Source organism: Pecten maximus, chromosome 14 (assembly GCF_902652985.1).
Source record: "Pecten maximus chromosome 14, xPecMax1.1, whole genome shotgun sequence".
In the NCBI taxonomy this organism is placed as follows: domain Eukaryota; kingdom Metazoa; phylum Mollusca; class Bivalvia; order Pectinida; family Pectinidae; genus Pecten; species Pecten maximus.
In genome coordinates, this window is record NC_047028.1 from 30,453,833 (window position 1) to 30,467,676 (window position 13,844).

Here is a 13,844-nt window from a genome sequence, read left to right on the forward strand (position 1 = left end):
ATATTATTAGTTTAACAATCAGGAGTAAACTTTGCTCACTACGACATACATCTTATGTGTCTCGTGTAATTTTGGTCAGATTTGTGAAATAAATCACAGGCGACTGCATCTAGTTAATATTTATAGAAAAAAATTCCGTATACATGTAGGTAAAACAATACGGATCTATATTCTTGTTTTGTAATGTCTCAGTATGTTTGTACACCTAATTTCTTTTGAGCGTGTTCAATTTTAGGAGAACACATTAAATCTCAAGGGTATTAATCAATTTAATAGTGGATTGATAAGCTTCATTAAAAACATAGTCACTTCTAGATACTTGATAATGATACAGTATCATCGCTGAAATTTGAAAGAAATCCGCATGGTACACTGTTGGAGTTACTCCCCTTTACACGTATCCGCGATACGATTGCAACACAGGCATCTGCCAATCGCAACATCTCGGGGAAATTTCCGGCAACACTCGGAAATCTACTCCTTCCGAGTGTTGCCGGAAATTTCACCGAGATGTTGCGATTGAGGCGTTTGCATCTGATTGGCATTTATAGAAAAACATCAGTCCTTACTCCAGGGGCTAATATTTTTTTCTATAACAGTAACAAGATGCAGACACCTATGATTGAAAGTCCAGGGAATGAAAACGGTTGTATTTCAAGTGTAAATCGTTGTGCCGACTGTACAATTTTTATAGACAACCCGGTTGCGAATGCTCAATCAACTGAAGGTCAAAACGGTGCAGTGCCAAGAGAGACATTGGGAAGAAGAAAGTTATTTAGGAACTTGAGAGAAAGACTTCAAAAATGTAATCGCCTCTAACGGTCATGCAATGGCGGTAGCAAGTACAGTTCCTATACCCTACCTACATGCCAGAGAAATGTTTGTTGTTGCACGAGACTATCCAAATTAGAACGGGCGTAGGACAACGGTTTCAAAATTAATCTTTGTTTTCATACACAATCATTATCACAGGCGCTTGCATAGAAAATGTGATTTTCATTTTTTTTCATATGACGGTGGTATGTGTACTCTGTAAAGTACAAGGTTGGCAACTCCGCCACGAGCGAAACGGCACCCCATCTCACTTCAATTGACTAAAAACACATTTATTCAAACTGACACGGCGCATACTACACTACCGTCATCTAGAAACATTCATCTTTAACCTACCGTGTCACTCAATACGAATGTTACATCCAAATCACAATAATCCGTGAACACATCGTCGAATTCCTCCAACAAAACACCATTTTTCAAACTGCTCCCTCAGCCTATCCAGATTCTTCATTTACATACAGGGTTGAAAGGTCATGCGATTTTATAATCGACTGTCACCAGGTGCATTGTTTTGGGTCATCTCGACATACTTTGTTTTACAGGTACATGTACAGGACTTCGTTTGCGAGATCACTGACTAATTAGATAGCACGTGTTAATGCCAGTGATGAGATCGTCCCTTCCTTTTCTTCAACTGCATAATTTCGGTAGTTGTTGAACTTCGTTTTGAAATCGAAAGATTGCATGTAACGGTGTTCAATAACTTGTTCAAGACAGGGCCGGGCATTATACGTATACCATGAACTAGCAGTATATCTGTAAACAGTGTGGAACTTGTACAACGAAGCCGAGTCGCTGCTAATAAGCATTATCGCTACTACCTGGATATTGAAAGACTGTAGATCTTAAGTATCCTGGCTACAGTTCAAAGGAACCCTACTACTTACCTGTGATAACTTTAATTCATGACTTATCTGTGACCGGGTGACATGTTGACAAACAGTGAGGAGTACGCAACCAAATTCATACGTTCCTAATAATATGATATTTGTATAATTGTCAGTAGCCGATATCAGAAGGTGTCAAACGCTATTTTGTCTGTTGTATTATCAAGCAGTGACATTTGTAACTTAAATTGTTTTAGGAAAATTAAACCAGGAAAAATATGCATTAACAAAATAGCAGGAGATAGGAGAAAGATCTATTTTGGTGTATGTACATGTTTGTAATGTTTAAATAAGACACACTTTAAAAAACAAAATTACGGAGCCCCCGAAGGGACATGGTAATATATTTACCAATCTGTGCGCACGTTTTCGTTATCTGTGCACACATATTGTCAATCTGTGCGCACGTTTTCGTAATCTGCGCACGTTTTAGTAATCTGTGCCCTCGTTTTCGTTATCTGTGCGCTCGTTTTCGTAATCTGTACACTCGTTTTCGTAATCTGTGCACACAGATTGTCAATCTGTGCGCACGTTGACAATCTGTGCGCACGTTTTCGTTATCTGTGCGCTCGTTTTCGTAATTTGTGCGCACGTTTTCGTAATCTGTGCACACAGATTGTCAATCTGTGCGCACGTTTTCGCAATCTGTGCGCACGGATTGTCAATCTGTCGACACGAGTTTGTAATCTGTTGGTCATGTGTACGAGTTACCCAGATAACATATTTTTCTTATTTCTAGTGTTTTTTTAGTATTCTTGTTCTTTTTATTATTTCCACAAAGTCTCGAGAACGAACATAGCTACATATTTGAGTATGTTATAAACAACTACGGGCTCATGACACACGAAGGTTATCCCGTTCGTAACGGTCAAGGTCAAAGTCACAGAGCTATAAAACGATTTAAAAAAAACGATTTTTTTCACGTCCATAATTTCCAAACCGCTCGTTGTACAGCATCCACAATTAATTATTTTGTTTTCTCATGTCATGTTATCAGAGATTATGTCAAGGTTAGGAGTTCGCTACTGGGTCAAACAAAGGTCAAAAATAAAATCGTATACGAGAGAGCATGGTCTAACTAAGGAAAAATGCTAAGTTTCAAGGGCATAGCATCAAAAATGGCGAAGATATGGCACTCTGAAAAAATGGGTTTTTGATCAATTTCCCACAAAAACAAAAGTTTCAGCGCCTTTAATATTTCACATAGACTTCATTTTTCACTCAAATATAGTATGGGATGACGGGTACAAAATATATTGGTTTGGTTGACTTTGACCTACTTTCAATGTCTCTGTGCAGTATCAAAATATTGTTGATATTCCCGCCAAAAATTAAGGATGTTTCAGTTCCTTTCATATTTCACACACAGACTTGAAATTTCCTACGAATATCGCATGATATAATGTCTACACAAGTTATGCCTGGTCATTGACCTTGATCTTCATTCAAGGTCACACGCTTCACATAATTATGTTGAAGCATTAAAACAGCACTTTCCTCTATAACCAGAAAGCGCAGAAACCTTATAAAGGGTCTATGGCATGTTAGGTCAATGTTCTACTAAGTTTGTTCAAGTGAATGACCTTGACCTACATCCAAGGTCACACGTGTCAAATATGTTAAAACTTTTAATAACCAGGAGGCTTATACACCAAGCTTTGTGTCTGTAGGGTTACAAAGCATGTTACAATTGATGACCTTGACCTTCATTCGAGGTCATAGGGGTAAACTATGTATTTGGGCCTACACATGTTACCTACACGAATGTTATGTATATCGTATACAAAAATGGTTAATATGAGTAGTTGCAGGAAACGAACAAAAGCGAACATCATTCCGAGACCATGTCTTTGTTCAAGTTCATAATAGGAATCCCGTAAAGACCTGTTGCAGCTATATAGTGATTTTGGCCCACAGAGCTTTTTCATTAAAAATGATTGATTCATCAAATATGATCAATTCCTCATAACTTTTTGACATTTGGAAACCATTTTCTCATTTGGCCAACAGGTGGCGCTTTAATCAATAGCATATACCAGATGGCAGCATGACCCGTCAATAACAGCTAAAAATTGTATAAATTCAGACAAAATGTTGACATCTATACCCTCTTTTTGAAGCCTAATCTTGTGCACTTACGAACACGTAACAACTATATAAAAGCGTATTTCATTTTGTTTTCATGTGAGAACAATTCAAAATATAAAGACAGCTCTTTTTGCGAATTAGACCTATACTAATATCCATTTATTCAACAATGTTCCTATTTTAGTGCAGACAACTTTTTACTTTTAAAAACATCTTTACCAATCATATAAACAAATGCCAAAATTTTGTATAGCTAAACCCCTGGCCATTGAGCCATTTTTCAATTCAAAGATGCATTACCCCTATTTTTTTTAGTATATCAAAGTACTGAAAGTACTGAGAGTCAATACGGGATTTTTCTCATGCTACAGTTTCGAGTGAAAATGTCTACTTTTAGTGCCTCTTGAATGATGTTTTGTTGATTTATGAATTATTTAATTATGTACGCGTTCTTAACATCAGATATCAGGTGTCTATGATATATCTCCGTTCACTTTTAAGTACAAATGCAAACAATGTACACATTGCACACCACATTATACCTCTCTTCTCTTTACAAACACCATGAACACCATACCCATTTTACTAAAAAGCAGTATGATAAAAAGATATTGTCAGTACAGGTTAAATTACATGTTGGTGGTGCTCAGAATTATGATTTTTGAAGAGAAGCATGCTAGCTCTTTCCTGGCTGGAGAAAGGATGGCATGTGATGTCCATATCCCACTTCAGAGATGTCTTTCAGAACATCCCCATATCCACGATCTACGATGATATGGTCCTCTGGCTGCAGGAGAGGATTCAGGCTTTCAATTCCGTCAAGGATTTTCTTGGTTATTGTGGCGTCATTTTCACTCCCAAAAAATGGCCCAACCGTGTCCACGACGTATCCATCTGGGAAAACTACACTCATGAATTTAATATAGTTTCTTTTTTTTCTGCCTGCAGTAATTTTTTCTTTAAACTCGTGATCGCCACTCTTTCCAATATAGATGTACATTCCATCTAAAACAACTGTGACATTATCACTAAAGAAAAGTATTGGTGAATGCAGTGTTATGGTTGATGGCGTTTTCTCTAGAAATATGTTCAGATCCCAGATACAAGAGAACAATCGTCGCCTCGAGAGATTGAGCAACATTGTGGAATATTCTACTGACACTGGATTTATGCAGGTTGAATAGGGATGCCAACTTTGAGTTTGACCCAAAACAAGAGGAGACAGTCTTCTGTTGACAAACACTGGGAAGATATTAAATGTGCACATCGGCTATGAAGCTCTTGCAGCTGCTCCATGTTCCACCCAGTCCCAGCCAGACAGTCTTGGTCATCCATATTTTTCAGATTGAAAGAAAAGGATGTCTTTCCACTACCAAGTTGGTACGATAATTGATCACCTCTTTATATTTATCTGGAAGATAGAGTAACAACTTTTCCCTTCCAGCAGCAGTAATTGCAAAATAAGGATCCAAGTCTTTCCAAATAAAGTGGTCTGCGCATGATCTCGCAGACTTAGAGTCCCATATCCTGTGAAACAAGATCAATTGGAACCTAGCCTTTTCAGGAATTGTGGCAGTTTGTTCAGTATATGAAAGGCAAAGGCAACATTTCCTGTGAGATGATGGAGTGAAAAAGAGGTCATCAACCGTAGGACAGATTGAGACACTTTCTTCCTTAACATGATTGCAGTTGCTCTTCTTAGACTCATATGTATTTGAGTCATCTACCATGGGCTCTGACCTTAGACGCTTCCTTAAATATCTAGTATAACACTTTAGGCACATCTTTGCCTCCCCAACATCAGTTGTTGCAATACCATCAGCTTCCAACAGGGGTTTCATCCATTCTTGTACATATCGAGAATATCTTTGATCGCGAACTGCATATTTGTATTTCAATGAGGTTTTGCAGTTTAAACCAATGCATTTAGCTTCCATTGTGAATAAGGTATTGTGATAAGGCAGTGAAATTGTTTTTTCTTTTTATGATGATTGCAACTAATCATTGAAATTTTCACCAGTATGTATCAAAATAAAAGACAAATATGCATATGGAATGCCTACATACTTTATACAACATTAAGAACTCTTGTACTATATAAATTAAACATATAGATAAATAACTAGTGAAAACTCTCACTGGTAAGTCATTTGCTTTGTTTATGCTATCATATTTTGTCACAATGACACGACAGAAAAGTTTGAAACACGTAGAAAAATTGTACTCGGGGTTTAATACATGTACTTGAATCGTTTTTAGTCATTCCACAGATTTAAGAAAAGTTTCAAATAAAACATAAACTAGAAATTGCCATGGACAATTTGACGGGCTTTTAACTACTTAGCAAAAATGACCTTAATGCTTGGTCAAACATAAAAAAATATATTAGAACACTTTATAGGTCATCCACATTCTAGTATTGAATTAATCTGGCATCTGAGATATAACATTTCAACAAAAGAGTTGGACGAGGGGAGATAACTCGTACAACCTTGTACGAGTTATCTCCCCTTGTCCAACTAACGTTATATCTCAGATGCCAGATTAATTCAAAATGGCGTACCGCGTTAATGGCAAGTGTAACCGAAACACTAAAAACACTAGATTTGATCTAGATCAAAACACGGGATTTCCAACAAGAAAATGATCGCAGACATGTTCTCGTTCTGACGAACGCTTTTGTACGTTTTACCTACGATTTCTCTTCGTTTTCTCTTCGCTTCCCTTCTTTAACCAATCTTTAAAATAACGATTGCTTTCACATACGATGAAAATAAACCGTTTTAAAAGAATTTGAATTTTTCGATTTTGTATCAATTGACCTCCATGAATCGTGTATCTCGTACCTTGTATCGTGTAAACTACCTGTATCTCATACCTTGTATCGTGTTTACTGTACTGTTAATCGTGTATCCCGTACCTTGTATCGTGTTTACAGTATTGTGAATCCCGTTCCATGTATCATGTATCCCGTATTGTATTATGTATCAATACCGTACATTGTACCTTATATCGTGTTTACTGAACAGTGAATCGTGTATCTCGTACCTTGTATCGTGTTAACTGTACTGTGAATTGTGTATCTCGAACCTTGTATCGTGTTTACTGAACAGTGAACCGTGTATCTCGTACCTTGCATCGTGTTTACTATACCGTGAATCGTGTATCTCGTACCTTGTATCGTGTTAACTGTACCCTGTATCGCGTACCTTGCATCGAGTTTACTAAACCGTGAATCGTTTATCTCCTACCTTGTATCGTGTTTACTGTACTGTGAATCGTTTATCTCGTACCTTGTATCGTGTTTACTGTACTGTGAATCCCGTTCCATGTATCGTGTATCCCGTACTGTATCATGAATCCTGTAACATTTATCGTCTATCCCATCCAACAAGAAAATGATCGCTGACATGTTCTCGTTCTGACGAACGCTTTTGTACGTTTTACCTACGATTCTTTTCGTTTTCTATTCGTTTTCTCTTCGCTTCCCTTCTTTAAGCGATCAGTTGACCTTCTAACGTTGCAAACATCTATAAAATAACGTTTTCTTTCACATACTATGAAAATATTTGGAAAATTTGAAATTTTCGATTTTTGATCATTTGACCTTTGTGACCTTGAGCGAAGGTCAACACCAATGAAAAGCAATTAAGTTTGTAGCCCTTTGTCCAAGCTATCACTGTACCAAAAATCAAATCTGTATGTGTAAAGATATAGGAGTAAAAGGAAATTTAGTGCACTTTTGGGACAAATTTGAATTTTGGCGGGAAAACCAACATTTTTCAAAGTGCCATTTCTACGTCATTTTTTATCGCACGACCATAAAACTTGCACCGTTTGTCATGATTAATCATGCACTTTCCGATTCATATAAAAAAATTAGTAATTTTGAATTTAAAATTTTTGACCTTGATTTGACCTCATTCTTAGACCTTGACCTTGAGATATTTTTTGATAACATGTATAAGAAAAAAGTTAGTGCCGACCATGATCTACAAGATGCACTGATTGTTCAAGGAATACAACGAGCAGAAAAAGAGCCTGAGTCAAAAGATTTTTTTTTAATTTTAGTTTTTTTGATAATTTGACCTTGAATGAAGGTCAAGGTCAATGAAAAATAGTATTTTTTGTAGCTACTCTTACATGCTATTGTTGTGCCAAATATCAAATCTGTATGTGTATAAATGAAGGAGCTGAAAAATGTTTAGTCATTTTTTGCCGATTTTTGAATTTTGGCGGGAAAAACTTCGAAATTTTCAAAGTGCCATATCTCCGTTATTTTTCATCCGACGATCAAAAAAAGTTCATATTTCGTCTCAGTGCATCATACTCTTTCGTTTGGGATGAAAACAGTTTTCAGATTGAGAATTTTTTTTCTCGATATTTTCTTTACCCCTTGGCGAGGTCATGACCTTGACATATTCTCTGATAAGATGGCATGGAGAAAAGTTAGCTCTGTCCCTGATCTATATAACACACTGAACGGGAACGAAATAGAACGATCCGTTACGAAGTTATGATCGTTCAAAAAACGTCCAAAAATTTTCTATTTATAGATCTGTGACCTTGACCGTTGAACGTATGACCATAAAATTGCACCAAGATCGACAACTTGATATTGTCTATCATGTACTAAGATATAAACGTTCTATCTGCATTCGTTTTTGAGAGATTTTGGTCACAAAAAAAGTGTTAAGAATAATAATAATAATAATAATAATAATAATAAGAAGAAAAAACATAACAATAACAATAGTGATTTCCATCCGAAATGGAAATCCCTAAAAACCCCTAAAAATCCTCTGGACAGAAGAGCATGAATAAAAGACTGAAGTGTTTTAGCAAGGAAATATCCAAGAGCTAAGAGGTAAGTTTGCAATTATATATATACAGTATATATATTCCTATGTTCATGTGTAGTGGTTTTCCAAATTCAGTGCCTAGTCTGTCCTCTTATATTTGTCAAGGCCAAGCAACATTAAAATGTTGGTACTCATCCCTTTACTAACAGTGCCACATGTGCCACATTCTTGAGGACAAGAAACAAATAATTACATAAGGGGGATGCCATTCCTAAACCTCATTATCAGCATCTCGAATTGCTCTCCCCTTGTTGCCTTAGGGACTGTACTTGGGTCCAGTCTGTTTACATTTCACAGCTGCCCCTCACTGATCCCACCTTGTCATTAATTTCATTGTAATTATAGATAAGCAGTTATACAAACAAAAAGTCTTATCTCAAACTGCACCTAGTCCTTACAGCCCTTTAGGGTCAGTCCTCTAAATAGAAAATGGAAACCTTATTTACTCCATTAAGCACCCAGTATACTAGACTTGTACATGACCAGAAATGGAAAACAGATTATTCTACCTGTATATATTATGTAACATATGACTTGTATAGTAAAGTTTATAGTAAATTTTATAGTACAACCAGTCGGAAAAGGTTGTGAAGTAACAGGGAAATGTTACCGTTTCCAGAGAAAAAAATGACTCGCCACATCGAAATCAATGTAAATATATCAATGCATTTATTTTGTGTCGTTCACTTTTGATACAGATAACCAATGCATAAAACGTTTGTCATTATGTAAACATAATTTATTATTTATATGGATATCATTACAACATTACAGGTGAGTTTCGGTGATATCAACACTCTTGAAGTGAGTAAGGCAGATTGTACCTGTCCTATTGGAATGTCAGAAGCATGTGGACACGTAGTGGGAACTCTGTACCAGCTTGCGAAATTCAAGATTATAGGTCAAAGAGCTATCCCAGTTGAAATTGCAAAGACATCTCGGCCACAAACTTGGCATGTCCCAAGAGGGGAGAAAATCCAAGGAAAGGCTGTCCAGGATTTAAAGATAAGCGGTATTCATCACGGAAATCCGCACTGGACTTGTCTACGACTAACCAAAATCTGAAAACAACCCCATTCAACCCCATTCGTGGAGAAAATGTTAAATGGGACACAAAGTATGGAAGTCTATCTCCAGTACCACTTGATTTATTGATTCTCACTTCTTTAACACAAATTACCGTACCAGCGGTAGAATCAAAATTTGGTAAAATACCACAAGGCTCTCTTTAGGGTGTTCAGCAAAAATTAGAAAATGAGTATGTTTTAAATATATTTGATGAAAATCGAACACTCAGATTTTGTTCTTATAATCCTGCACAAAGGCGACATAAAAATAAGAAAAGCTCGTCAATGAGCAACACAGAACGCTTTCTACCACTTCGACTAATAGTTTCACTACTTTTATAATATGCACTCTGTATGTTTTTAGCAGTATACATAAAAAGGTAAGAAAAAGTACACATGTTTGAAACCCTGTGTAGAATGAAATAAGAGAATCATCTGTTGAAAATCTATTTACACAACATTTTTCAATGCTAAACTGCTGACGTAAGCATGTCAACTCTTTTCCTTTTCAGACAGTTGTTCTTCAAGATTTTTTTGTTGTTTTTGGCTGTTTCCAACTCTGTCTCTATTTTTCTCCTTTTTGTCCTGCTTTCTTCTGATTCTGTGTTATCTTTACTACATTCTTCTTCCACTTGTGTCTCAATACACATTGTAATATCACTGTAATATAAAGAACATGTATACACTACATGCATATTGAAGGTATACGTATATATGTAATAAGTGTGTTAGAATTATGTGCAATTTAAATACATATCCATATTTACTATATTAAATAATGTTTTTGTATCATAATCATTTGATATTTACCTTTGCATTGGTTGACTTAGTGGAGATGGACCTTTCCTTTTCAAAATTCGCCTGGTCTTTGGTTTATCATTCCAATTAAATACTGATGTAATGGCTCCTGGCTTTAAAAACTTCCTCACAGGTGTCCAGCTTTTATAGTCATCTTGCCTAAAGTATTTGGAACAAACGACTGTTGACTTTAATACCTGTAAAATGTACTTGATTTATCAAAATCATGTATATTATCCATTTGTTATATGTATGCAATCTATAATATACGTATATATATATAGCAACCTGCACATTTACTATGATATTTACGGTATTAAACTGAACACTTATATTATGTTTAATAAAATATTTTACGAAATACGTGAACTGCTTGCAATTGTAGTTTTATATATGTTTTGACATGTACTGTTCACTTGCAGAAAAAATAACAAGAAAGGGAAAATGATTGACCATAGTATGCGTTTACATGTATTAGGTGAAGGCTAACCTACAATGTACCTTGAATAATGGCCCTTCATCTCTTCTTATTTTTACAATCCACTGCTTTTTGATATCCTCATCTTTTGGAATATGGTGAAAATGAATAGAATCACCATAACTTCCATTGGATACACAATTTGGTGCACAATAATGTTGTTTTTGCTACATGTAGCTTGACTGGAAGCCATTGTGTATGCGTTGCTACGGTGGCTGTACTCACTTAGCCTCGTTCTGAGATAGGAATGTTAGGCATGCATATAATTTGAGTCGAGATTGATCAATCAAAGTGTATGATGAGCCAGTGAAGGTCGGATGAGTGGATGCTAGCCAATGAGAGTGCAGTATGATAGTGGTACATATGAGGGGTGAAAGAGAGGAGAGTGGAAGAGATTAACTTTAACTTTGGGATTTACTCCACGCATCTTTTTCGGCATAGCCGTATACTTTCCTTTTGACCCCAGATATGACGCGAAAGGTGGCGTTACTGGTCAAGATGAAGTATGTGATTGGTCAATGTAGCGGTAAATGCAAAATGCAGATATGCAGTTAAAGACGAAACAAAATTAAGATTGAATGCAAACTGAATAAGTGGATGTATCTATTCAAATGACACATTAATAAAATCATATTCCTGATTCGAATGCAGTCTTATTATCACCAAAAATTATTCAAACTGATATAATTTTGTTATCCGTGCTGAAACTGCGCATTTATTAATTAGTTCGTTAATTTATTTCACCGACAGTTTTACATTATAACCACCAGCATTAAAACTACACTGTTTATCTTTTTTTAAAGATATTTCTTGTGTAACTTGAATTTCTATTGGATTTACTTTGTGCAATTTATACAATGGGGTGTACACTTAAGCATTTGAAATATGCATGTACCTGTGGAAATATGTGAAACATTATCGTTGATGTTGAGAGAATGTTTCAGAGTGGAATTTATGTGTGTTCTGACGTCATGGGTATGTTAACAAAATAATGTTTCTGGAGTAGAACGCTACACTTATTTATTTATCTATTAATTCATTGATTATTTTATTTTATTTATTTTATTTTATTCATTTTCACCTTGTTTACTAAAACACATGCGGTTCACGATTAAAATACTCACTTCAGTTAGCGTTCAATAATAAAGTAGAACGCTATACTATATCCTAAAATAGTTTTACCTGTAGGAGGGTGTAACGGAATACTGACGTGTATTACATGTATAGCTAGAATGTGACATGCATAAGTTTAAAAAATAGGTTTAATCAAGAGATTTAAAGATATATATTGTGTACATTGTTTAAGAACTCTAATTTGTTGTATATCCTGATTTAGCATCTTACTCTTAGATCCCTAGATCTGTCTTTCCTCCTGTCATTCTCCTTTGCTTTTCTTTCTTTATAATCATTATAAGTACACCGCTGTATCGCTAGCATTATCTTTGTAATATATATTTGTGGTGAGTGCTTTAACAAGTTGTTAAAATTTGTTTGTTTGTTTGTTTATGTTTTACGGCCCATCGACAACTAGGGTCATTTAGGGCCAAACAATATACTAACATGTTTTATTTTGTAAGTTAAAATCAGATAAAATTTGTCATTTTTAAAAGCATCCGTATTGTATATTTAGATCATTATGATAAAAAAGTTGGTTGAAAATGGTAAAATATGTATATGTACGAATAGATTATGTGAACTTTGTTATATAAATAGAACGTGAAAGACAGTAACGTAAAAGACATCAAAGTCTATAAAATAGATCGATTTCTTTCAAGTAGCTAAATATTGTTTTCGAATCCACGGAACTGAAAAGGGTTTTCATATCCGGGACTCGAAAGTATTTATCACGAATGTGCTTGAAATCGGAACATTCTATTAAAAAATGTTCCACTGTGAATTGAGCATCACATGCATAACACACCGGTGAGTTGTTAAAAAGTGCCCAATGCAATCCAATGGTCTAAACACTAAAATACGTTGAAAAAAAAAACAAAAAAAACGCATACTGTTTCTGCATGCACTATTGCACACTAATCAAGCCAATCAATTCTATATGTTTTTTACTACCTGGTTGGGTACGTTGATATACGAGGACCTCTGTGACGTTTCCGTTATATCTAACGAGGAGATAACGCACGTATGTAGAATATACACTGTCCTGATACCTAGTCGGGTTGTTTTAAAATGAGAAATGCCCCACGCTATAGCTGGAAAGACTATTTTACCACCTTCTGGAAAACCCTTATGGTAATTGTGGATATTATTTAGGAGTTTTAGCAAAAATTTCTAACGGGAATAATATGGCGGTGTGACCAGTATTGTTTGGTCTGGAGAACTTCATGCCTGTACAGGTAATGTGTTATGTATTAATGGGTTAACAGATATATTTGTTTGTTATATGTGTATTGTTGTTCTGATATGTTTGCAGATTGTTTATATGTTTATATAGGTATACTGATATGTGTATATGCGTCCACTGATAATTGTGTTTGGGCATACTGAAATTGTTGATATGGGTATGCTGATATGTGCATTTGGATATAAGGATATTTACATGTGTTTACTGGTATGAGTGTGTAGGTAGGCAGATGTGTGTATGTGTATACAGGTACATGTATATGTGTCGGTATTCTGATATTTGTCACAATTGGGTAAAGGGGGCTCATTGTTGTATAATAGAAGATAAACTCATGTCACTGGAAGAAAATATCGTTTTAACTGAATGGAATTATGAACAAGGAAATATATTGAGTGCTAATAATAAAAATGTTTCAAAATGATTGAAGGGATATTCGAATTATCCGTATCGCCCCAACGACACCCTTAT

The 13,844-nt window shown here is 35.5% G+C and overlaps 1 protein-coding gene across 2 annotated transcripts; it reads right to left on the reverse strand.

Annotated features, from left to right (window-relative positions):
• Window positions 1-9,320: 9,320 nt before the first annotated feature.
• Window positions 9,321-11,335, reverse strand: LOC117341662. 2 transcript variants are annotated; one of them, XM_033903524.1, is made up of 3 exons: window positions 11,041-11,335; window positions 10,552-10,698; window positions 9,321-10,401 (listed from the first exon to the last, which is right to left on the reverse strand). In XM_033903524.1, the coding sequence occupies exons 1-3, from the start codon at window positions 11,058-11,060 to the stop codon at window positions 10,212-10,214; spliced, it is 357 nt and encodes a 118-aa protein (XP_033759415.1). In that variant the 5' UTR covers window positions 11,061-11,335; the 3' UTR covers window positions 9,321-10,211. The 2 variants fall into 2 exon arrangements, 1 of the variants encoding a protein (XP_033759415.1); XR_004535689.1 differs by lacking the exon at window positions 9,321-10,401 and having other exon boundaries at window positions 10,475-10,736.
• Between the last annotated feature and the right edge of the window lie 2,509 nt (window positions 11,336-13,844).